The 26,383-nt window shown below is 42.1% G+C and overlaps 1 protein-coding gene across 3 annotated transcripts in view; it reads right to left on the reverse strand.

Annotated features, from left to right (window-relative positions):
- The window catches only part of GPM6B (glycoprotein M6B), a 166,676-nt gene extending 141,104 nt beyond the window's left edge, over positions 1 to 25,572 (reverse strand). Inside the window, exon 1 of one of the 3 annotated variants that reach the window (XR_010125425.1) lies at positions 25,233 to 25,402. Coding sequence is in view for 2 of the 3 variants with exons in the window: in XM_054470728.2 (XP_054326703.1) it covers positions 25,233 to 25,236 (4 nt within the window). In the remaining variant the exon portion in view is untranslated. Of the gene's footprint in view, positions 1 to 25,232 lie in introns of all 3 variants that reach the window. The other 2 variants (XM_054470728.2, XM_054470725.2) reach the window with 2 other exon arrangements.
- Between the last annotated feature and the right edge of the window lie 811 nt (positions 25,573 to 26,383).

Below are 26,383 nucleotides of genomic sequence, written 5' to 3' on the forward strand. Positions count from 1 at the left end.
TCTTGGCCTGAAGAAAACTCCACTTGACATCTGCAGAATCACTGAATCCATCTTATGTCAGTGTAAGGAAAATACAGCATATACTTTAGTTACCTTTTATTTAGATGAAAAGTATTAAATATTTGTAATCAAAAGTTTGTGTAGCTGAGAGCCATATGCTTATAATTAGAACACAGGAAGATATTAGATATTACCTTGAATAAAAAGTTCAAGACAATTATAGCACATCCCAGTCTTCCCTGTCTGTCTGTCTGTCTATCTATCTGAGACAGGATCTCTCACTTTGTTGCCCAATTATAGCACATCCCAGTCTTCCCTGTCTGTCTGTCTGTCTATCTATCTGAGACAGGATCTCTCACTTTGTTGCCCAGGCTGCAGTGCAGTGTCACAACCTTGGTTCACTGCAGCCTCGACCTCCTGGGCTCAAGTGATCCTCCCACTTTAGCCTCCTGAGCAGCTGGGACCACCATGCCTGGCTAATTTTCGTATTTTTTTTTGTAGAGGTGGGATGTCACCATCTTGCCCAGGCTGGTCGAACTCCTGGGCTCAAGCAATCTGCCCACCTCAGCCTCCCAAAGTGCTGGGACTGCAGGCGTAAGCCACCATGCCCAGCCTCCATTCTTTTTAGATCACTACACTGCACCTGACCTTGAGGTAGGGTTAGGCCTCAGTGTTCAATGTAACTTCAAACTAGCATAATTTCATATTATGAAATATATCCTTTCTCAAATTACACTGGTCAAAACATGAATCAAAAGCAGAAGGTGAACCAACCTCAAATGCTAACCATAAACAGTTGGGTATCTTCTTGTTCTGTCTTGTTCGGTCTTAATTTGGGAGCATTTCACAAAATAACAAAATTTATGCTCAACATGCTTTCTTACTCTCAACTATGTGAAAAACTCTCCCTTTTCTCCATCATGAATTTTTCGAGACAGGGTCTCATTCTGTTGCCCAGGTTGGAGTGCAGTGGCATGAACATGGCTCTCCACAGCCTCAATCTCCCAGGCTCAAGCAATCCTCCCATCTCAGCCTCCCGAGTAGCTGGGACCACAGGCGTGTGCCATCACGCCTGGCTAATTTTTTATAGAGATGGGGTTTCGCCATGTTGCCCAGGCTGGTCCCGAACTCCTGGGCTCAACAGATCTGCCCACTTTGGCCTCCCAAAGTGCTGAAATTACAGATGTGAGCCACTGTACCCTGCCTCATCATGGATTTCTTAATAGTTATACCATAAGCTACATGGGTCTTTCAAAGTTTTACATTTGCAATGTTAATGTGGAACATGAATTGCCAGTGTATCATTATGCTGAAAGAAAAATCAAATTATTCTAACATCTGAGATTTTTTAAAAATCTGAAGGTTCATGTGATATGTTTTTACCAGTTTTACTTTTTTTATACATAAGTATGGCAGATGCTCTTCACTGTTTTCCAATATCTACTCACCCATCTTCTATGGTAATAATATTTTTAGCTGGCTGCCCAGCTAAAGATTACATTTTCCAGAGTCTTTTGAAGCTAGGTGTGATTCTATGACCAAGTTCCGGCCACTGGGATGTGAAAAGTGACAGATGCAACGTCCACAAAATGGCCTTTAAACAAAAGGACCTGACCTCCCTTTTCTTCTTCCTATTAGCAGGGATGTGAAGGTGATGGCAGGAACTGCAGCAGCTGTCTTAGATCATGAAATGGAAGCCAAGTGTTGAGTATGATAGAATAAGACAGAGCCTAGGTCTCTGACCCCTTCGGGGAGGAGTGTCCCTGTGCCAGCTTGGACTTCCACATCAGAGGTATGGAAACTTCTGGCATGCTGAATAACATTTTGGGGGATTCTATTAGGGCAAACAAATGTATATCCCAGCTAATAGAGTGTAATGAAGTAATGAAATTATCTGTGTGTTTTATTAATAATTACAAAAGCACCCATACAACAAACTGTTCTTTCAAGCCACCTGGCAGCCAAAGATGCTCCCACTCTTCTTTTGGAAGTGCCTCCAGAGAGGATCAACAATTTATATTATTTTTACTGAATCCTAAAATGACAGACCTCTGGGGTGTCATCCTCCTTACTCATCAGATCTGGCCCAATTGATTGTCACTACTTTCCCCAGATCTAACCCACCAACAAAAGTGTGCCACAGCTGGGCACGGTGGCTCATGCCTGTAATCCCAGCACTTTGGAAGGCCAAGACAGGAGGATCAGTTGAGCCCAGGAGTTCAAGACCAGCCTGGGCAACACAGTGAGACCCCATCTCTACCAAAAATACAAAAATTAGCTGGGTGTGGTGGTGTGCCCTGTAGTTCCAGCTACTTGGGAGGCTGAAGTGGGAGGATCGCTTGAGCTCAGGATTTGAGGCTGCAGAGAGCTGTGACTGCACCACTGTACTCCAGCCTGGGCAACAGAGCCAGACCCTGTCTGTAAAAAACGTGTAAAAAAAAAAAAAGGTGTGCCTGTGCCATCATTGGTGCCATTTTAAAATGAGCCACAAGTTCCCCTATTCCCTCTCCTGTACTGGCTGATGAAAACAGGTAGGAAAAATGGCATTCTCCATTCTCTCTCTCTCTCAGCAGGTCCCTTTGTGGTTATGAACACCAACACCCAAAAAACCAAATCAATCATGCCTTTAAATGACACTGACTGCACCCCCTCCATCAGGAGGAAGAGAGAAACACAGCTGGAGCCAGAATTCTTGGGCTTAAATACTGGCCTTACCACTCCCTAGCCATGTGACCTCAGCGGTCACATCTGTGATACAATGAGGATTACATTAGTTGATTCAGGTGAAACAGGACTTACACATAGTAAGGACTCAGTAAATTTTTTTGCGTGTATATATGTATCATGTATATGTACATATAATATGTATATATGTGTACAATGGTTGTTATATACACACCACATACTTGTATATGCATGTCTGCCTGCATGTTATATCTGCTATTTTATAATAGGTATGTATGTACATGTATATATGTATTACGCATATGTGTGTATATCCCTTCATTTCTTGACTGATATACACATTCTGATTTCTGTGAAAATCAAGTTCATTCATAAAAAGCGTCCTTTTGTCTCAAATTCAAAACTCTCTCAAAGCTCATTCTCCTGCATTTGGAACATGTCTAATAATTAAGTGCATCTGCCACTTAAACATCCCCTAAGAGGCTCTGAAAGGCTCGGCCGGATTTTCAGCTGCTCTATCCAACCTCAGGAGGTATACAGCAGGAAGGGCGCCTGAGGCAGCAGTCTCTGGGCCTGCCTCATGAGGCTAGAGCTATAATTTTATTTTCTCAGAGACCAAGGGAGGTTGTCTGAGCCATCAAAAAAAGATGCCAACACAGAAATACACACACACTCTGCCAATGAAAGACTGCCATAAAGGCAGAGATGGATAAAAGAGAAGCTCACAGTGGAAGCAGTTCTCTTCCTACACTGTCCCCAAGTTTTTGGAATGGATATCTAAACAGAAAAAAACAACACAGAATTGTCATTGCTCACGTCTCCAAAGTAGGAGACTTTGGAGTCACCAATGGGGATACACAATGCAATTCAGGCTCAGATATATCTACATAAATTGTTATTCCCTGCTTATCTCAAATTTGAAGTGTGTTGGAAACCCCAGTCATCTGCAAAAGTCGTGTATAAAGACTCTCAGTGGTTAAAGGCAGCCACAAAGCCCAGCACCTTCCTCCTGAGGTAGAGCTGTTCCCAGGCACCCACTCCAAGCTATTGGATGGAAACTAATGCAGCATGTCTGCACTGCTTAAGTTTGTTTGAAAAGAACATGTATTAGTTTATTAATGTATATGTGTGTGTGTGTGTGTGTGTGTAAGGAGGCTCCATCTTAAAAAATAAGGCAGCAGGTTGGCTAAAATGGGACTTCTGTGACAGCAGAGGAGAGATACAAATAGATCAAAACTTTCAAGTCCACTGTTATAAATTCAAGTGAAAAGCCAGTAGGCACATCTGCCTTGTAACTTCTGCTAGCTTAAGATGCCCCATATCACACCAAAGTACAATTCATCACTGTGCCCATGAAATATCAACAAACATGAGGCCAGGTCCAGTGGCTCATGCCTGTAATCCCAGCACTTTAGGAGGCTGAGACAGGCAGACAGCTTGAGCCCAAGAGTTCAAGATCAGCCTGGGCAACATGGCAAAACCCCATCTCTACAAAAAACACAAAAATTAGCCAGACGTGGTGGTGCACAACTGTGGTTCCAGCTACTTGGGAGGCTGAGGTGGGGGAATCACTTGAGCCCAGGAGGCCGAGGTTGCAATGAGCCATAATCACTGCTACTGCACTCCAGCCTGGGCAACAGGGTGAGATCCTGTCTCAAAAAGAAAATAAACATTCCACTAAGGTTGTTTCACTCTTAACTTGGCAAAAACACATGTAAACTATTTTTTAAATATTCAAAATCTTAAATGATAGAAATCTAAAATATCTTTAGTGCGCTAGAGCAATAACCTTGTTAGTTCTCCAAACAATTTATGTGATCAAGCCATTTGATGAAATGCCAGTTAAATGAGGAGTGAGTCACTGGACGGGAGCAAATTATGAACACAGGTTTTTACAGCAATCAAACTGTAGATATTTTTAAATCAAGTAAGCGCAGCCTGCCATTTTAAGTACAAAGTTACCATGGGAACAATAACATATACCTTGTCTCCTTGATCCTAAAGATAATGTCTGTAGGTAATAAATTTACAGATATAATTAAATGAAGCATCGTATCTGAGACTAAAATATGTGAGACTAGAATATGTCCACATTCAAACAATGACTTAATCCATTTTCAGGCTCCTGTGATGCTGTTATCAGGCTTCTGAAGAAGGAAGTACCAAGTAATGACAGTGTCTCATTACGGCATTATAGTTACTCATATCATTTATGGTTTATTCTGTGACACAACTCATGGTTTTAATCAGTTTCATTGCCATTCACTTCCATTTTCCTAACTGCATTAAACTATCAGTGGTAATTTGCTACATTCAGAAAATGCCCTTTCAAAAAGGCCAGATTCTTCCCAACTGAATACGTTTCAGCAGGATGTTCACTTGCAAAAGTAGCGACATTTAGATATAACTAAAATCTGAAAATTGTTAATACAGTCATTAAGATAGCCAGCTACTATGTAAAAGAGAAATGCATGTTACATATTCATATGTGGTAGATATGTAGACCAGTATTAGGACTATCCTGTCACCAGAAGAAAGTGCATTTTTGAACACAATAAAAATTGCTATTGTTTTGCTTATAACCCTTATAATTTTTCTGCCCAACAGACTGTGGGCTCTTCCTCAAGGACAAGGACTGTCTTATTCCTCACTGTAGCCCCTGCACTTGCAATTGCACTTGGGCAATGAACGTGCACAATGAAAGTTGGGAAGCTGGCTAGGAAAGCAAGCTATGCCTCAAATAATGCCTTTGATGGTATCAACAAAAGCAGCAACATCACAGCAAATAACTACCTTGGTCATTAAGAGCTTGGGTTTCAGCTGTGGCAGTCTTATTTTTCCCGAGGCATCACTGTAGCTGACTATGACAATCACAAAAGAGTAGATCTTTTCTGTAGCATTTATAGAGACATTTCCTCATGGGAATGAAAGCACAGAAAACTCCCAATTACCTGGGAAAGATGATACATAGTTGGGCAAATTTTCCTTTCTTTCTCACTTATTGTATTAGCCCATTCTCACACTGCTGTAAAGAAACACCCGAGATTCGGTAATTTATTTAAAAAAGAAGTTTAACTGGCTCATGGTTCTGCAGGCTGTACAGAAAGCATGATGCTGGCATCTGCTTGGCTTCTGGGGAGGCCTCGGGAAACTTACAATCATGGCAGAAGACAAAGGGGAAGCAGGTACGTCACACTGCCAGAGCAAGAGCAAGAGAGAGAGTGGGGAGGTGCCAAACACTTTTAAAAGATCAGAGCTCATGAGAACTCACTATCAGGAGGACAGTACCAAGGCAGATGGTGCTAAACCATTCATGACAAATCCACTCCCACAATCCTTCCACCAGGCAGCATTGCCAATGCTGGGGATTACATTTCCATATAAGATTTGGGCAGGGATACACATCCAAACTGTATGACTTACCCTCTTAACTCCCTTCATTTCCTTATTTGGAGAAATCTCTTCAACTTTAGGGAAGGGTCAATTGAGGCCAAAGTTTTCATCAGAGATTTCAAATATCGTTATACCAGCACAACAGACATCACAAAGAGGGATTAGGCCAACAGTCTGGAGGTGGGATGGAAGGTAAGAAGAAGAGAGTTTCCTGACTGGCCAATATGTAGCTCTATGACTTCTGTTTAATATTTTCAAGAACACACACCTGCTTTCAAATACAAAGATAATACTATAATAAACAGGGTTCTGATTTCTTGCTGTTTCATATTAGGATGAACTCAATTCTGGGAAACCAAGGTATGCATTTCTACATTCTTAATTTCACCCTCAAAGACCAACATTTTTATTTTAAATAATGTTCATGAATGTTTAACAGTTTTACATAAACAATGAAAAAATAAGACTTTCAAACAACCTGTAGTATGTGAGATTATATTGAATTTTTCTCACAAAGATGTTAAAGACGCACCAACTGAAAATTTATAGTAAGATAGAGATCCAAATATATTTAGGAATAAGTAAACTGTATAAACATAAGCAACTGACATTGAATAATTATCTGGAAATGACATTTTTACTGACTTCAACTAAATATATGGGTGAAAACTTTCCTGCAAATATCTATTACAATCAATTTTATACACCTATATTTAGTTACTGAGAAGCATTTATGAAATATAAATTAAATGACAGACTGAACATAGCCGAGAATTTCTCCCATGTCATCCTTAACAATTACCCAAACAGGAATACCATACGCCTGCAGAAAAGAGAACACACAGAAATCAATACTTACAGAGGAGAGAAACTGGGGGATGAGTCTTTGCTTCTCCAAAGGAGCTGTTGAAGGACAGCATCCTCTGGCTCTTAAGTATTTCGGAGAGAAACCCCAGGTCTAAAGCCAGAGTCCTTTGAAGACTGGTCAGAATGAGACTATAGCTACATCTGCAAAGTTTCAGAAGAAAAAGAGGCCAGGCGCAGGTGCTCAAGCCTGTAATCCCAGCACTTTGGGAGGCCGAGGCAGGTGGACCACTTGAGTTCAGGAGTTCGAGACCAGCCCGGCCAACATGGTGAAACCCCATCTCTACTAAAAATACAAAACTAACCAAGCGTGGTGGCACGCACCTATAATCCCAGCTAGCTACTCGGGAGGCTGAGGCAGGAGAATCACTTGAACTCAGGAGGCGGAGGTTGCACTGAGCCAAGATTGGGCCACTGCACTCCAGCCTGGGCAACAGAGTAAGCCTCTGTCTCAAAAAAAAAAGAAAGAAAAAAAAAGAAAGAAAAATAGGCAATTTATTTGTCCTACTTCAATATCAGGCTGGAAACGGCCCTGGCAGGGGTGGTGGGGTTGTATTTAGATCACTGCCTTCTTCTATTAAAACCACATGAAAATGCTATATTTGTACACCACAAAGGGTCAAATATTGTCTATTTCATAATCTGAACCTAACATCTTCACCAAGGATTGGGAAAGCCAGGGAAACATGATACGTAAACCAGCCATTGTACTATTCATTAGCAGCTCTTAGAAGAAAATAAAAAGATTAAACCTATTGCTTGAAATTAATGGGTAAGGCCGGGTGCAGTGGCTCACGCCTGTAATCCCAGCACTTTGGGAGGCCGAGGAGGGCAGATCACAAGGTCAGGAGATAGAGACCAACCTGGCTAACATGGTGAAACTTCGTCTCTACTAAAAATACAAAAAATTAGCCGGGCGTGGTGGCAGACGCCTGTAGTCCCAGCTACACGGGAGGCTGAGGCCTCCCAAGATCTGCGTGAACCCAGGAGGCAGAGCTTGCAGTGAGCCGAGATCGCACCACTATACTCCAGCCTGGGCGATAGAGCGAGACTCCGTCTCAAAAAAAAAAAAAAAAAAAGAAATTAATAGGTAAATGAAAAAAATAGTTCACTTCAATGTTTTATGCTGTCTTTTTTTGTTACATGAATATTTGAGAGTTTGCTAGAAAGAGGCTTAAATAGAAACTTTCAAGTACTATTTTCCAAAGCTAACTACAATTCAGTTTTATATCATATATGCTATCATCATTTATGTTTCATTATCATAAAGAATGCCTTGTAAGAGTTTAATGAATATCAACTGACTTACACAAGTAGGCCCACATTAGCAATAGTAATGAATGAAAACCAGGACTATGTCTGTCTGCATCAGGAAAAGATTTGTCCTGAAAGATGCCCTTCAGAAAGTACCTCCTGAACTGGGCAACTCCTATCTATACTTGGGTCTCTTTATTTGCTGTCTAGAATTTTTTGCCCTATTCCAGCCCAAATCCCAAACCTTCCTACAGGTTATATGTTCTAAAGGTTTGCAATGATGGTCTTACACTACTTTAGTAGAAGAGTGGGGCTTAGCCCACAGGAGTTCTTGGCTTTGCCCAGGGAAGATTTCAAGGGCTAGCCAGAGGTAGAGGAAAAAACAGCTTTATTGACGAGGAGATGTTACAGCTCTGTGACTGCTCCTGTAGAGCAAGGCTACCCCATAGCCAGAGAGTAGCAGCTCAGAGCAGTTTTGCAATCACATTTATAACCCCCCCCCTTTTTTTTTTTTTAGACAGAGTCTTACTCTGTTGCCCAGGCTGGAGTGCCGTGGTGCAATCTCAGCTCACTGCAACCTCCGCCTCCCGAGTTCAAGCAGCAATTCTCCTGCCTCAGCCTCCTAAGTAGCTGGGATTACAGGCGTGTGCCACCATGTCCAGCTAATTTTTGTATTTTTAGTAGAGACGGGGTTTCGCCGTCTTGGTCAGGCTGGTCTCAAACTCCTGACTTCGTGATCCGCCTGCCTTGGCCTCCCAAAGTGCTGGGACTACAAGCGTGAGCCACCGTGCCCGACCTATACCCACTTTTAATAATATGGAGGTTAAGGGGTATTACATGCAGAAATTTCTAGGGAAGGGGTAGTACCTTTTAGGTCATCAGGTCATTGCCATGTAAAGGGGAGGTAATGCCCAGGTGTTGCCATGGCACACTAGTGGGCATGTCTTACAAAAAGCTGCTTCCACCCTGGCCCTGTTTTACCTAGTCCTCAATTTGGTCCAGCATCTGAGCCTGTCTCTGGAGTCGAGTCCCGCTTCCTACTTCACTTCAAAAGCTCAGTCTGCCTTAGTGTTTCTTAACCTCAGCACTCTTCACATTTGGGGCCTGATAACTCTTTGTTGAGGAGAGGCTGTCCTGTGCACTATAGGATGGTTAGCAGCAACCTTGGCCTCCACCCACTAGATGCCAGGAGCACCTCCCCATCCCCCGAATCTGTAACAACCAACGAGGTCTCCAGACATTGCCAACTGTCCCTTGAGGGGGACAGAATCTACCCTAGTTGAGAACCATGAGTCTAACTGACAAACTCTTCTTGAGGCAAAAAGAACCTCGCTGTTGCTTCTTAAGGAATCTGAAGTCTCAATTTCTCCCCAGTCCTTGACTTTCCAAACATTACCTGTAGGTACACGAGGGAGAGACTGCCAGGCAGAAAGCCCAACGCCTTCAAGCTTCCAACCAGGTTGACCTTTCGAATCAACAGCCCACTCTATGTCACAGCTACTTCACATATGAGTTTTTCTTTTTAATGATATGTCGCTTGTCATGTTGGGCTGAGGAAACTGCAATTCAATCACAGAGTAGAAATACCACCACTTTTACTCAAATCCCTAAATGCTAAAATAAGATAAAAAATAAAAAGAAACTTCACTTTCACATCCAAATTTAGACTTCAATTTTAAACTCTAGAGTTTCTACATTGAGAGACCACCCCCAAGACAGAAACATATGACAAAAGAAGTTCATTTTAAAAAGGGATTTTTTATGCCTGAGGCCTTTCAGGATTACACAAACCTAAGTGTACCTGGCTGGGTGCGGTGGCTCACGCCTGTAATCCCAGCACTTTGGGAGGTCGAGGCGGGCAGATCACCTGAGGTCAGGAGTTTGAGACCAGCCCGGCTAACATGGTGAAACCCCATTTCTACTAAAAATACAAGAAATTAGCCTGGTGTGGTGGCACGCACCTGTAATCTTAGCTACTTGGGAGGCTGAGGCAGGAGAATAGCTTGAACCCAGGAGGCAGAGGTTGCAATAAGCTCAGATCACGCCATTGCACTCCAGCTTGGACAACAAGAGTGAAACTCCGTCTCAGGGAAAAAAAAAAAAAAAAAACCTAAGCATACCTAAGTGTGCTGGCTAGTGGGGGATACCGCTGCCCAAGGACAGCAGGTGACATGTGGAAAACGTCCGGCAGTCCAGTTTAGTTGTAGCCATCATCAGCAGACAGGGAATGGCAGCACCCTGTGAAAAATCACATTTCCAAAGAGATGTTTTAGGAGAATCTACATTTGTGATTTTTGTTGCCCTTAAATAAATAAAAGTTTGAGGCCTTGTTGAGGAATAAGAATATTTCTGTGAAGTGATGGCTAACAGCCACACATATAATCTCATTTGACGGCTGAATAAACTGCTTTCCGGAATAAATCAAGCTCTTGCTACAGCCCAAGTGCTGGCCTCTTCTTCGCAGCGTAAGCAGCTATGTAAAATATGCCAGGAGAAGTTTTCCATTAAATGTCTTAGGGAAACTAGGTAATCTTGAATCGACCAAGGAAATTTCATTATCATGAATAACATCTCCAAACATGGAAGTAACATTTGAACAGAAGAGCTCCAATTAAATCTTTCCTGGGTTACTTTAGCCGCATTGCTCTAAGATAATAAAAACTGGCCCTTTTTCTCTTTCAACCAAGAATTTGCCTCTTGAATGTAAACTTGGTCTCTGTAATGGTGCACATCGGGTCATATTTTTCTTATAGAAGAAATCTGCATTTTAACATATTAAGGATTTTTATTTTCTTATGTTATGATATGGTGAAGGTTGGTTTAAGTAAAAATATCTCATTTCACTTTAGTTCACCCTCCAAGACTCCTCCCAGGCATTTTACCTCCACTGAGTGGCACTGTGGGTCCTCCACCTATGTTTTATCTGTAATGTTTTCCACATGGGATCATGACAGGTGTTACCTTGTTGACTATCCTCAATGAAGGCAGAGTGCCTTGAGGGCAGAAACTGTTACACGTCATCACTAGCCAACACAGAGTACAATTGCTACACAGCAGACTCATCTGCATATAACCTTAATTCACCTGCATGGGACCAAATCACTCACCGGGTGTGAAAATCATGACTTAACCATCCTTCTATTACAAGCTTAGCACTCAGTCTAACAAGTATTTGGTGAATGGATAAAATCGATCCTTTATTTTTTATTCTTTTTTGAGACAAGGTCTCACTCTGTCGCCCAGGCTGGAGTGCAGTGACACAATCATGGCTCACTGCAGCCTTGATCTACTAGGCTCAAGCAATTCTCTCACCTCAGCCTCCTGAGTAACTGGGACTAAAGGTTCGTATCACCAGCCAGGCTAATTTTTAAAATTTAGTTTAATAGAAACGGGCCTTACCATGTTTCCTAGGCTGGTCTCAAACTGCTAGGCTCAAGCAATCCTCCCACCTCGGCCTCTCGAAGTGCTGGGATCAGGAGTGAGCCTTCATGCCCGGCCACAACCACCTTCGATGGAAGGATATTCTAATATCTAACTCAAACTCTGTTTCCTCTTTTCTTGTATTCTGCATAAATATCTAAACAACAGGATCCCATCTTCAGGACTCCTGTGGACTTTGATGAGGTCCCTTCTTAGCTAAATTGTGAACTCTATCACTGTTTGGAAGTTTTAACATTCAACATGTGACTCCCAGGACTCATGGGCTCCCTGCTCTTGGAGAAAATATCAGGTAAGCAAAATTAATTTTGGTATGTTACCCACTAGCTTTGTCTTCCACTGGCAAACAGATTTTATTCTTGAACTAGTAGAACAACTGATTTGACTTCTCATTCTGCATCAATATGACAATGAAATCAATATCTTTCATGAAAATACTACTAGTTGGAAAATACAGCACAAGCAAGCAGCTAAAACTCAGCTTAGAAACTGAGTTTTCCCTCAGTGATGATGGATTCTGTTCTCTTCCAGGAAGAGATGAAATTCTATTCAAAGGATGCAGCCCATGATGCATCCCATACGTTTGCTGCTCGGCAGGTTCTGGGACATAGTCACAGAGCTACCATATACAGCTCTTATGACCAGGCTGGTATGTGATAACTCAGAATCAGCTTCCCTTCACAGTTTCTATGCTAATCTGAACAAGTTTGTCCATCCAGCTGGACTTTCAGAAGTCACAGGTCTATGGAAGGGAACCATGGCATTGCATGGAATTAGATTTAATCCTAATTGCTTTACTTTTTTTATTTTTTAGAAACAGAGTGTCATTCTGTCACCCAGGCTGGAGTGCAATGGCATGTTCATAGTTCACTGTAACCTTAAAGTCCTCAGCTCAAGCAATCCTCCCACCTCTGTTTCCCAAGTAGCTGGAACTACAGGCAGGTGCCAGCATGTCTGGCTTTTTTTTTTTTTTTTTGGAGAGATAGGGTCTCGCTATGTTGCCCAAACTCCTGGCACCAAGTGATCCTCCTGCCTTGGCCTCCCAAAGCACTGGGATTACCTTACATTTTACCTTTAAAAAATGCCACAAAAACTATGAGGGACCTTGAAATAAAATTTTTAAAGGTATGCAAAAACATTATCTTGGGGTACAAAAGAAAATCTAAATGTATGAAGAGATATACCATATACACAAATGAAAGACTTAATATAGTAAATACATTGACTATCATGAAATTATTCTGGCCAGGCGCCGTGGCTCACACCTCTAATCCCAGCACTTTGGGAGACTGAGGCAGGTGGATCACGAGGTCAGGAGATTGAGACCATCCTGGCTAACATGGTGAAACCCCATCTCTACTAAAAATACAAAAACATTAGCCAGGCGTGGTGGCGGGCGCCTGTAGTCCCAGCTACTCAGGAGGCTGAGGCAGGAGAATGGCGTGAACCCGGGAGGTGGAGCTTGCAGTGAGCCCAGATTGCGCCACTGCACTCCAGCCTGGGTGACACAGAGCGAGACTCCGTCTCAAAAAAAAAAAAAAAGCAGAGGATCAAGAATAGGTCACTTTTAAAGAAGAGCAAAAGGGGAAAATTTCTCCTAAGAAATAGCCAGGCTTATTCTAAATCTATAGTAATGAAGACAGTGTAATAATAGCACAGAGATACCAAAACAGATCAAGGAACAGAATGAAGTCCATAGATGTACTCACACATATAGTAAGGAAGTACAGATATAGATATTATCGGGGGGAAAGAGTGAATTATTAAGTACATGGTATTTCTGTATAGGAAATAAACAATTTTTAAAAATAGCTTTCTATCTAAAACTATACCAAAAAATAGAATCCCAATGGAATACAGGCTGAAAAGTGAAAAGCGTGATTTTAGAAAAACTTTCTTTTAGAAAATACTGAGGATTAGAAGAACATTTTCATGACTTTGGGGATAGAAACAATTTTAAAACAAGGCAAAGATAAAAAGCACAAGTCATAAAAAATTAAAGGAAAAGATTGATAATTAGGACTTTATTATAATAAAAAAGATTTAGTACAACAAAAGATGTACTCAACAAAGTTAAAAGATAAGCCATAGAGAGGAAGATGATATTGAAAACACATTTTAACTAAGGATTAGTACATAGAAGGCATAAAGAACTACTACAAATCAAGACAAATACAAATAAGGATCTAAATGGAAGAGAAAACCCAAATGGACAATAACCTACAAAAAACTTTCAACCTCTCTAGAGAAATTCAACATAAAAAAAAAACAATGAAATAGCACTTCATACCTATCAGCTATTTGAAAAAATAAACAATGTGACAATAGCAAATGCTGGTAAAGATACAGAGAAGCTAGAATGCTCATTCACTCCTGGTGAGAGTATAAATTGATACCACCACTTGAGAAGCAGTGGTAACACCATACGATTTAAAGCTAGTTCGGTGTGGTGACAAAGCATTCATTTTGCTGACTGCATCATTTACTCTGGTTAAGAAGATGAGAAAGTTCCTCACTGAAGGAACATAGGCAAAGTATTATTGTCTAAGTCCAAACAAACGAGAAGAAAAGTCAACTGGCAAACCACAATTTCCTATGTAGTTCCATTTTCAGAATGAAAATCAGAAATCATCCCAGGCCTTTGGGCCTTTGTCCACACCTCTACTCCATTTGGAATATCCACTAGCCAAAGATTCACTAACTACTGTTAATTCAAACAATTCCTAAAATTTCACCTTCTGCAGGAAACTAATTGGGAGGAGGCAGGCCTCAACATCTATTACATCCTTAAGTCCTGAAGTTAGCAAGCATTCACGTTGATCAAATCCTGAATAAGTATGCAACACTTACAGCTTTGTCTTCCTTCACAACTCCTCAAAATGTACTTTCCATTTCTGAAGGGGATAATGGGCACACTTTATTTTTGTAATCTCTCCAGCTGTATACATGTTTTCATGTATCTATCTCATCTTACATCAAGGATTTTCAAAGTCCTTCTCACAGCTGCTGTGTCAATGCTTTCCACTTAAAATAAAGGATAGGAACCAATGATATGTGTACTTCCTAGTACGGTTCTACACACGAAAGCATTTAATAAATGCTTTTAACCATAATGATTTAGAAGCAGATCTCTTTTCCAGACAGAAAACATCCTCCTGTTTCAAAATAATGTTATCAAATGTTGAGCAAGACACACCAGTCACAAGAGCTCATACTGTATTATTCCATTTATATAAAGTGCAAAGCTCTGCTGACAGAAATTAGGGGTGATTAGCCTTGATCGGGTATATCTGTAAGGCAGCCTGAGGAGGCTTCTAAGGGGCTGGTAATGTTCTGCTTATTAATCTAACTGCTGGTTACATTTATAAAAACTTATTAAGCTGTACACTTATGATTTACCCACTTTTCATGTATACATATTATACTTCAATAACAATTTTTAATGATTTTATAATATTTGTGCCTCTTACAAAACATCTAAAAATATTTGCGACATCATATAATAGAGCTCAAAACAGTTTTTAGTAAACCGGTACAGTGGCTTCGCAAAATGGTAATAATTCATAGGATGGAAATTCATCCCTTTAAGGTCCCAAATTCTTTTTAATTACCATGGAAACTGTCAGAATATGCCAAATGAGAAAACAAAAAGGAAAATATAAAGTACTGCATCAAATCACGTTATCTTAAGAGCTTGACTTACATTGCTAATTACGTTTCCATTCTTTGCCCATTGTGTGAAGGAACAGATGCCTGAATTTAAGCGCCCATCTTAAAATCCACCATTTAAACATTCTTTTCAGGAAGACATTGTGAAACATTTCTAAATCTAAAACAGCGACCCAATGCACATACAATATAGCAGGTTTTCTAGGCTCCTTCTGACCCTCGCTTCTAATGTTCTTGTTCTTTCTACGCTGGAACTATTTTGCAAGTATGGTCAGATGTCTCAGAAAACACTGACTTATAGTCTCCATTTGCAGGGAGGAGTCTAGGTTGTGGGGGCTGGGATGTAGGAATGGCAGAGATCAATGGCTATAGAAAACGGATCTCTAAACAAGGGTGAAATCTGTCCGTTCTCTTCCAACTCCTGCATCTCTCAAACACATGAACAAATGTAATGAAGACATGACTAAGGATGGAACGTTCAGGAAGGTTGCCTTAAGGGCTTAATCTGGGTAGATTTGATTACAGCTAAGAAGATGAATTCTAAATTTGGAAAGGCCATCAAGGTAACTAAGGATGTGACTAGATCCTTCATGTCTTTCCACTTAATGAGAACAAAAGATAATGAAAACTATTTTAGTAAGCAAAAGGATCTTCACAGATTCAGTCCTTTCAGAGATAAGGTGCACTAATCATTAGAAGAAGTTACCAAGGAAAGCCAGGCACACTATTTCCCCAGGAGGTTGGCCTCATTATCGAGATGGTTTAGGCACCATTTTACTCCAAGCAAGAATGACTTAGGTGGTCTGCAAAGCTCCACATTATATCTCCAGATTCTCTGATGACGTAAGAAAAAGATTAAAAAAAAAAAAACAAAAAACTTCCTTCAACTAAAAAAAAACAAGCATTCCTTTTGGAAGGAAAAACCTTTTAAACAAGAAATCCTCCCATTCTGCAGATGTGCTCAACCAAGTTCTCAACAATGCTACTACTCAGATTTTATGATACTGTGAGAAACAAAAGGTTTTCAATCCCTCTTACCCTTTAAGTAGTGGTTATCAATATGGTGCTCCCCTCCTCCCTCCCTGGGTTATCTGGCAATGTCTGGAGACATTTTTGGTTGTTACAACTAGAGGACTGTTACAACATGTAGTATGTAGAGAACACAGATGCTGCAAAACACTCTACAATGCGCAGGACAGCCCTCATACTCCCCCAACAAAGAATCATCCAGCCCAAAATGTCAATAGTGCTGAGGTTGAGAAACCCTGCTCTAAAAGTATACTTAGAAGGGAAGAAAAAAGGACTTCTTTTATTTTAGTATCTATCTCCGGTTGGTCCAAAGAAGAAAATAGAATTTAACAGTCCTACAAAAACTAAACAAATAAATACCTGAGCAAATACTAAGCTCAACTCAAGATCTACTCTAACTCAAGATTGTTTATAATAGATCTTGTTATACCAAGTTCAAATATACTGAATTATATACAGCCATTAAGAGTAAAATTCCAAAGATCAGGTTTAAATACTTTTTCTTTTGGCAGATTTTATTTTTTTCTAACCAAGTAAGCAATTCTTACTTTTAGACACTTAAATTCTATTTTTGATTACTAGAAAATGTACTCCTTTTTCATTAAGTGGTCAACTTACCTATCAGATATAATTATTACATGTAAGTATCAAGCTATTAAAATAAATTTTAGAAATATTGATCAAGAAAAATAATGAGAATACCAATTACCTACATCACTAGAAATGAACAAGGGAGGCCGGGCACGGTGGCTCACACCTATAATACCAGCACTTTGGGAGGCCAAGGCGGGCGGATCACAAGGTCAGGAGATCGAGACCACCCTGGCTAACACGGTGAAACCCCGTCTCTACTAAAAATACAAAAAATTAGCCAGGCGTGGTGGTGGGCACCTGTAGTCCCAGCTACTCAAGAGACTGAGGCAGGAGAATGGCATGAACCCGGGAGGTGAAGCTTGCAGTGAGCTGAGATCGTGCCACTGCACTCCAGCCTGGGCAACAGAGCGAGACTCCGTCTCAAAAAAAAAAAAAAAGAAATGAACAAGGGAACATCACTACAGATACTATAGATAACAGGATTAAACAGATAATACAAAATATTATGAACAACTTTATGCCAACAAATAACTTAGATAAAATGCACAAAGCCCTTGAAAACCACAATTTACCAAAATTGAAACAAAGAGAAAGTCTGAATAGTCCTCTGCTAAAGAAATACACTTCATAACTTAAACATTTCTACAAAGAAAACTCCAGACCCAACTGGCTTCACTGGTAAATTCTTGCAAATATTTAAGAAAAAAAAAATGGCGGGCACAGTGGCTCACACCTGTAATCCCAGCACTTTGGGAGGCTGAGGTGGGCAGATCACCTGAGGTCAGTAGCTCAAGACCAGCCTGGCCAACATGGTGAAATCTGTATCTACTAAAAATACAAAAAATTAGCCAGGCATGGTGGTGCATACCTGTAATCCCAGTTACTTTGGAGGCTGAGACAGGAGAATCGCTTGGACCCAAGAGGCTGAGGTTGCAGTGAGCTGAGATCGCACCATTGCACTTCAGCCTGGGTGACAGAATTAGACTGTCTCAAAAAAACAAAAACAAAACAACAACAACAAATCCCACTTTTAAAATTAGTAATCCATCACGCCTGTAATCCCAGCACTTTGGGAGGCCAAGGCGGGCGGATCACAAGGTCAGGCTAACATGGTGAAACCCCATCTCTACTAAAAATACAAAAAATTAGCCGGGCGTGGTGGCGGGCGCCTGTCGTCCCAGCTACTCCGGAGGCTGAGGCGAGAGAATGGCGTGAACTCAGGAGGCAGAGCTCGCAGTAAGCCGAGATCACACCACTGCACTCCAGCCTGGGCTACAGAGCGAGACTCCTTCTCAAAAAAAAAAAAAAAAAAAAGAAAGAGAAAAAAGTAAATAAAATTAATAATCGAGTAAATAAATAGACATGGAAGTTGGTTCTGTTCCAATCCTCAACCCCTCTGGAGTCACACCAAAGATCACCGCAATATCTTTCCATCCCAGAAAGCTAATACTTCCCTTCCTTCTCTCTTTCAAGAGGGATGAGACAATGGACTAGATTTAAATATTTTTGTAAGATTCATTTATATGTGTCCATTTGTAATCAACTAAAATTCATTACTCCCATCTGGCTTTCAGTTCCCTGACCAAATCGTATTTCCTACTCTCTCCCATACCTACTCTCTGCTATGGCCAGGCCAGTTTCTTCAGAATTCCCCCAACAAACCTTGCTCACTCCTACCTCTGTTTCATGGGTTATCCCAATCCCTTCCACCCTTCTCAACACTCCTCAAATCTAAGTCACCACTGGAAACTTCATATAAGCCACAAGGTTTTACCTTTATCAGAACTCCTTCTAAACTTTTATCTGGAATTTTATAGTTAGACACAAATGATTCTCTCAGTGGGTTTCTTTTATCCCCTTGGGGAGACTGTCATTTCCCTCCAGCTGCCATGCACCTGCTTAAAATCCCTTCCTGATTCTCTGTGACCAACAGGCTAATGACCAAGTTATCTCCTGGTACTTTACAATCTGGCCTCAGCTCTCCCCACTCCCCCACATTGAGGCCATTCCCAACTCAACATACCCACACAGCAGCCTCTGCCACAGCTCCTGCTTTTATACATTTGTATCCAGGGCCTGGACCATCCTCTCCCAGACACCTGGACACCCTGACCCCCATCTTCCTGCTCATCCTTGAAGACTCTCAGATTTAAAGTAACTGCCTCCCTAGGGAATCCCTCTTTGAAATACCACCTCTCCCCTTTTTTCCTCAGACAGATATTCTTTTTCCTACAGGATCTTGTACTTTTATTACAGTTGTTTATCTGCCTTTCAGAAATGACTGTGGTTATTTGAGAACAGAGTCTTGTTTATTTTCTGCTTCAAGACTTAGCACAGTACTTGGCTCATCTGAACAGGACTCTGTGAATGCTTGCTGAGTGAGCAGCTGTCCAATATTCTCGAGAGCCCCATGGTGATGGACATGTGACAGGAATTCAAAGGCTTAGAGACTGGCACATGCTAGTTGCATGATATTGTGGTAGGTACTCGTTTAACCCTAATACACACGGTGAGGATGGAAACACAAAGCTGCCATTGCCTTTTAATCCTCAGGGCAATAATGAGTTTCACGGAAACAAAGCCTTCAACCCCAATCTTTCCAGAACTTCAAAAACCTGATGAGAAGGAAGTACTTTTCACCAGAGAAAGAAAAGTATTTTATAGCAGCAGAAGAAAAAAAGCTCAAGGCAAAAAAAAAACCTAATGAAAGAACATCCAAACTGCTCTTTCAATTGTTTTTGTGTCTGTGTGCCTGGCAGCAATCAAATTACTTCTAAAGCAACTTCAAGCTCTGAAATTGTTATTCTGTGATAAAAGTATTAATATTATTAAAGAACAATAATTTATGTAATTTACCCTATTTAATTTAGCATAGTTTACCAGAGTTTGCAGTACATCAATGTTAATTTAAATACCTTGAAATCTATAATTTTAATGTTGATAGACCTTAATAAAATGCATATGAATCCTCATTTTTAAACAAATATTTGTGGAACACCTACAATATGCCAATCATTCCAATGAACACCGGGGTATAACAATGAATGAAACGATTTCTGCTCTTGACAAATTTGGTATTTGAACAGAAAGAAGTATATTAAAAACACTAACAAGCCAGTCATCTTGTTAAAATTATTAAATGAATGATGATGGCTCAAAATATACCAGATGCTCTCTTACCAATGTTTACCTAAAGGACCCCACCCATTTACCCCATATCCTCCATTCTTTTTCTAAACCATACTCATCATTGTCCAGAACTTGGGTTGTAGGCTCTTTTGCAATATATCTATGTACTGCTTCTCCCCCCAGTAGTGTACTTAAGAAGAGTCAGTGGTGTTTGTTCCCAAACCTGTTTACGCCAGTTGTACTTGTTACTAGAATTATGAAACTTAATTCAATATTACATAAACTAATAAAATAGGAGTGCCAAAAGAGAGTTTTTTCCTTTCTTTGAAAACCAGGTTGATTACTTTGGAGAGTCTTAACAAAAATGAGTCACTTGAGAAAATAGTTGCAAAAGTAAGTACAGGCAAATTTAAAGGTTTAAGGGGAGTGGAGTAGGTGATATAAAGGGATTCTGCCTAGAGATTGGTTCCCAATGCCTTTAGGTTTTCATTCTACTTTAATGTAAGAATCTGAAGCTGAAAATCAGAAGCCAATGAATTTTGGCTGTGATTTAATGTAAGAAAGACTTCTAGGAACTCCAATCAGGTCCTTGCACTCAAAGCAAAGGCCTTGACTCTACAATAAAATATCAGCAAATTAATGTTTAAAGTTAAACAAAATGTTTAGGCTACATATGTGGCATGTTTTATGATTCATCCCTTTGGCATTTTCAATAAACCATCCAGCTGCTTGGTCCTGGATGTAGCAGATAAGGGTTTTCTCCAAGAAGCCCTTGGAGAAGCCAGGTGGTTTGGTCAACAGCTTTCGTTAAAGCAAAAATATAATAAAGAATTAATGACTTCTTGTTTGTCACAAACGGTACTCCCTGGTATTCGACTATCAGGTTTACTCAAAATGTCGGTTTGTGTCCCGATATTAAAAGGGAGCTCTCTCCAAGATCCAAGGGTGGGCTCCTTACTAGATCTTTAGACTCAGAGGGAGGGAAGCTAGCATATTCTGGGATCACTTCCTGCCCAGTTATTCAGAAGGATTCCATTCCTTTTTGTCTCCCACTGCATCTGAATTCCTGAGCAAGCTTCCAGAACCAAGCATTGCATTATGGGTCTTCAGCGTGCTTCTTTCTGAGTGCAGCCTCTGAGGGTGGCTTGAGCCTGGATGTCGGGGAAGAAAGGGATTTAAGGAGAAGAAGTCAGGAGAAGCCAAAGCTGGGAGTGTTAAAGAGGGAGAACATTATAGCTTCCTCCACCAGTTCCCTTGGAGAAGGGCCAATCATACTGGAAGCATGCACATCAAAGATGCCAGCATTTAACCCAACTACAGATGACACTTCTGATACTGGCTTCATGCATTCAAGTAGTGTTTAGACCATCAGGGAGCTGTTTTCTCGTGTTTTTCAAGCATAACATTACTCTCTCATTTCTTTTTTTCTAAATTACATATTGGTTGACCTGTAAAGACCCAAAGAAATAATTTCATCAAATTCTTTTATTTTATAGTCAACTAAAATTAAGAAGAGAAAATGATTTACCCAAGATCACACAGCAAACTAGTGGGCAAGCTGGGGCAGGCACCAGGGCCTCTCTGCTTAACAGCCTTCTTTGCTTCCTGGCTCCAGGAACCAGGAGCATGAGCACCCCCTGGGAGCTTGTTACAAATGCAGAAACTCAGGCCCCACCCAGGCCCACTGAATCAGACACTGCTTTTTTAACAAGATCATTAGATGATCTGTACACATATTAAAAAGAACTGCTCTAGACCAAAATTTTTAAAATGCTATTTAGTGAAATTATTGACATTTAAATACATAATCCTTATAAAAACTTCCTTACCACAAAATGGGTTGAAACAATTATTTCAATATTTTGTTGTATCTGATCATTTCGTATACAGTTTCCATTTAAAATTATAGGCAATTGGCCACTCACAGTGGCTCACGCCTGTAATCCCAGCACTTTGGGAAGCAGAGGAGGGAGGATCACTTGAGGCCAGGAGTTTGAGACCAGTTTGGGCACCATAGCAATACCCTATCTCTACAAAAAAAAAAAAAAAAATGTAAAGCTTAATCGGGCATGGTGACACACGCCTGTAGTCCCAGCTACTTGGGAGGCTGAGGTGGGACGACTGCTTCAGCCCAGGAGTTCCAGGCCACAGTGAGTTATTACATCAGGCCACTGCAGTACAGCATGGACAGAGTGAGACCCTGTCTCCAAAAGATAAATAAAAATAAAAAAATTATAGGCAAAGAAACAAAATCCACATTTCTCTCTGGATACATAAGCCATATTAAAGCAGCTTGGATATTCCACAAATGCCTTATAAGAGGTTATTACATGGAATTCACTTAATTGCTATGCCTTCAGGCCTATGAACAAGGTAACAGAATCAAAATTCTGTTGGGCAATGCAAGTTCCTATCAGATAAAACCAGAGTTAACACTGAAGGATGTGTGTGTCTGTGTGTTGTGTGTGTGCACTCTCACTCACCTTCAGAATATGTGCAGCCAAACATGGAACCCTTCAGCCAGAGAAATAATTAGTTTCAACACACTCATTTAGGTAGCGTACTGCATACACAATACAGCAACATCTCATTGAGCAAAACAACCAAAGTTACTGAACAGTCAAATACACTTCAAACATCAATTGGCTCATTCCATTTACCTGAACCCTCCAGAAGAGGCAAATCCATAGAGACAGAAAGTAGGTTAGTGGTTGCCAGGGGCTGGGGGGAGAAGAGAATGAGGAGTGACTGCTAAATGGGTACAAGATTTCTTTTTGGGGTTGATGACAATGTTCTAACGTTAGATAGTAGTGATGGCTGCACAAATCTGAATATACTGAAGACCACTGACTTGTATACTTAAACGTGTGAATTGTATGATATGTGAATTACATCTTAAGGCTATAAAAAAACTGGCTTAACAATTAAAAACTCATGTTTTCTTTCAAGATGTAATGAAAAGTGAAATTATACATATCACCACTACTCATTATTTTATTTTTAGGTTAAAGATTGTAAATACCTTAAAATTTGAGTCTGAAGGCACTTTTATTTCTACAAACCTCATTTATTTTACCAGTAAATTAACTGATCCTGGTTAAGGAACTGATTGTATTAAGAACCAAAGTCCCGATTTAATGGGCCAATGGTCAGAATTTTCCCAACGTTAAATCATTTCAATTAAAACATTCATAAGAGGATGTAAGGTAATTAAAAACATCTGGAAAAATAAAACCAGTTCATGGCCCTGTGGTGTATTTACAAAGAGTCTACCAAAGGAAATCAGTATGTTTCCTTTTTTACACGAAGGGAACTTTCTTTTTAATGTAAAAACTAAAACCAAAACCAAGGATACTGCCAGAACCAGTGAAGTATGCACAAATTAACATAAATTGGCAATTGAAATGTGGAGCCAACAATTGTCCAAAACACAAAGTACTTCCTTAAGAACAGGTCCCTGTCTCGGGCCTTTGCTTCATGAGAAATGCACCCAACTCCACACCTATTTAAAAATGAAGCCCACCCTACCCCTAAATCAGTCCAAAGTATGGTGAAAGCTATTCTGAAGAAGGTCCCCGTGTGATAATTCCACGTACAAATCCAAATGCCTAGCGTTAAATTAAAATAACGATTTCAGAAAAAGTAGTTGATGCTTTCCTCAATACCACACTTGTTCGTAACTGTAACATCTTTGGTGGCAATTATCACCAAAGTGATCACAGGCTGAGTAGCAGTCATCCTCTGAGCCTCATTTTGTGTATGAGCCTCATTTAAAACGGAGGTTGAATGGTTTGACTGCTCACATGGGGGACATTAAGAGAAGTAGGAACCTGAGTTACAGGCCACTCGATTCTGCCCTTTCTAGAAGGATCTTATGCTAGTTCTTGCCTAACTTTTTAGAAAGAAATTTTCCTGTTGGATTTGGTGGGCCTTACCTCCTTTCATATTTTGATCACCTAGTAAATTTTTTAAAAATGTAAACTAGAAAATTATTTGAGCTTCCTTTGAAATGCAAAAAAGTGCCCCCTTTACTCCTCACCAAAATTTTAATCAGTACAAAATTATCGCCCCCCCTACACACAATTAATAGCAGAGATAATGTGAAAGAGGGGGATAAATGATTAGGGGAAGGGGAGGAGCGAGCAAGCAATTCCCAAGCCCTCACCAGTAACTCGCAATGGTTAAACCCACTGACGTCCTCGTTAGGAATGCTCTTCATAGTCTTTGTGGCTTGTGGCTGGAGTCTGTCACTAGAGAAAGATAACGGAGCAGGAAGAGAAAAACCCTTTCCCAAGCACAGCTGTCACACGTTTTCAGGAGTGCTGCGGAATGAGTTTTCCTCCCAATACAGAGTCCTCACTTAACGACATGCTGCTGACGGCAGCATTTCAAGGTGTTAGGAAGTGACAAAAGAATTCTACAGCCGCCTTACACCAGCCTCAGGCCAGGTTGGAGATTTCAGATTTTCACCCTCCGAAGCTGAGCCTTTTGCCGTTGCTAGTCGTTCCCCCGTTGCATTGGAACCCGCTCAGCACCCCGTCTCCACCTGAGCCCGGGCCGCATTTTGATAGTTGGAACAAGGGACAAAGAGGAGAGACTCAGCCTCCTTCCCATGCTGTCCCTCTCTCCTGCCACTTTCCTGGTTTCAAGGGTGATGGTTTCGAAATGAGCTCCCGGAAGACCCCAGGCTTGGGGAACCGGGTGTTTGTTTCGCGCGGGCTTAAGGAGAACAGAACCACGGCAGGGCGGGGCGGGGCAGGGCAGGACTGGACTGGGAGCTCGGGCGACAGGGAGAGCGTCCCGGGAAACGGGCAAGAAGCTACTCTCTACTGGCTCCTTAAAATAAAGCACTAGCCCGGGACGCGCCGTCTGTTCTCTCTGCAACCCCTCCCGGGGACCCAGCTCTTAGGCTCCCGCGAGCCGCACGTGCGGGGGTGCAGCCTGGCCGCAGCCGGAGCGGGGACCACCCCCCACAGGATACAACAGGGAGGCGCACCTGGGCGTTCCGGACACCTGCGCCGCGCCCCTCCCACCTCCAGCGTCCCGGCTTCGTCGCGGAGGTGGCCGAGGAGGCCCCACCTGAGCGGGGGGAGGGGCGGGACCCTCGGAAGGGCGCGCCCTCCCGGGGCGGGGGCGTGAGACCGTGGCCGTGGCGCGGAGCCAGCGCGCTCGCTTACCCATGGCTGGAGACTGGCGGGAGGGGTGCGGGCTGCGGGCGTTCGGGCTCCCCGGGGACGGGCAGAGCCGGTGGCACAAGTTTGCAGGTCTCGCGGGCACGTGCGCTGACCGGGCTCCTGCGGGCTGCGCTGCGCTGCGCGGGGCTGGCCGCTGGCTCCTAGCTCCTGGCCGGGGTGGGAGCGCGGCGCGGCTCCGCCTGCACTGGGGGCCGGCCGCGCGGAGAGGGGCCCTGACGTCAGCGCCGGGGGCTTTGTGCGCCCGGAGCTAGGGCCCGATTGGGGGCAGCGGGCGCGCGGAGTCTGCAGGCAAAGCTCGCGGCTTCCTCTGGGACCCCCGGGCGAGCGCCAAGGGGCGCGGGAACCGGAAAAGCCGGCGAGGGGGATGGGTGGAGAGGGGAGTGGGCTTCTAGGATCGCGGAGGCGGCGATCCGCGTCCCACATGAAAACTATTAAGGCCTGGGGAGGTTGGGGGGAGCGGGGGGCTTTGAGGTCTTAGCCACACCCGTTGGATAGATAAAGAAACTGAGGCCCGGGACACTGGACCAAGGGCACTTAGTACTTAGCGTTGCCTCAATCCACAGTCTCAGTTCCTTTTGTTCAGATACGAGTCGTTACTTAATTCAGTGGTCTCAACCCTGGCTGCAGAGGAGAAATCAGCTGGGGAGCTTCTGGAAACCGGATTTCATCATGGCCTCTGCGAGTGGGACCCAGGCATCCGTTCTTTAAAAGCTCCCCAGGTGATTCCAATGTGCATCCAAGGTTGTGAAACATTGACATAAGTAACTTGTCGGTGGCTAATGACTTAGAAAGACACAGGTAGCACCCTCCAATCTAGAGTGGTGGCAGATTTGCTGGTGTCCGTTATCACCCCTCTTGATTCCTGGAAGTCCACCCCTGGAAGGCTCTTGGAGACTTTGCAGGCTCTCTCCAGTCAACCATTTCTCCCGCTGCTCAGGCCTCGCGCTTGAGCCTTTAAGTGAATTAAATGGTTTAACAGTGTCCAGGGCTTAAATTCCTTCTGTCTCCTTAGAGAAGAATTTTCCTGTCTCCAAAGGTATTAGAAGAGTCATGAGACCCTTGCAGTTTTTGTAGGACTAACGCTCTCTGTGACATTTCTGAGCCTGATATTCCCCCCTGATATTTTTTGTTGT

The sequence above is a fragment of the Pongo pygmaeus genome, chromosome X, assembly GCF_028885625.2.
Source record: "Pongo pygmaeus isolate AG05252 chromosome X, NHGRI_mPonPyg2-v2.0_pri, whole genome shotgun sequence".
NCBI classification, from domain to species: Eukaryota; Metazoa; Chordata; class Mammalia; order Primates; family Hominidae; genus Pongo; species Pongo pygmaeus.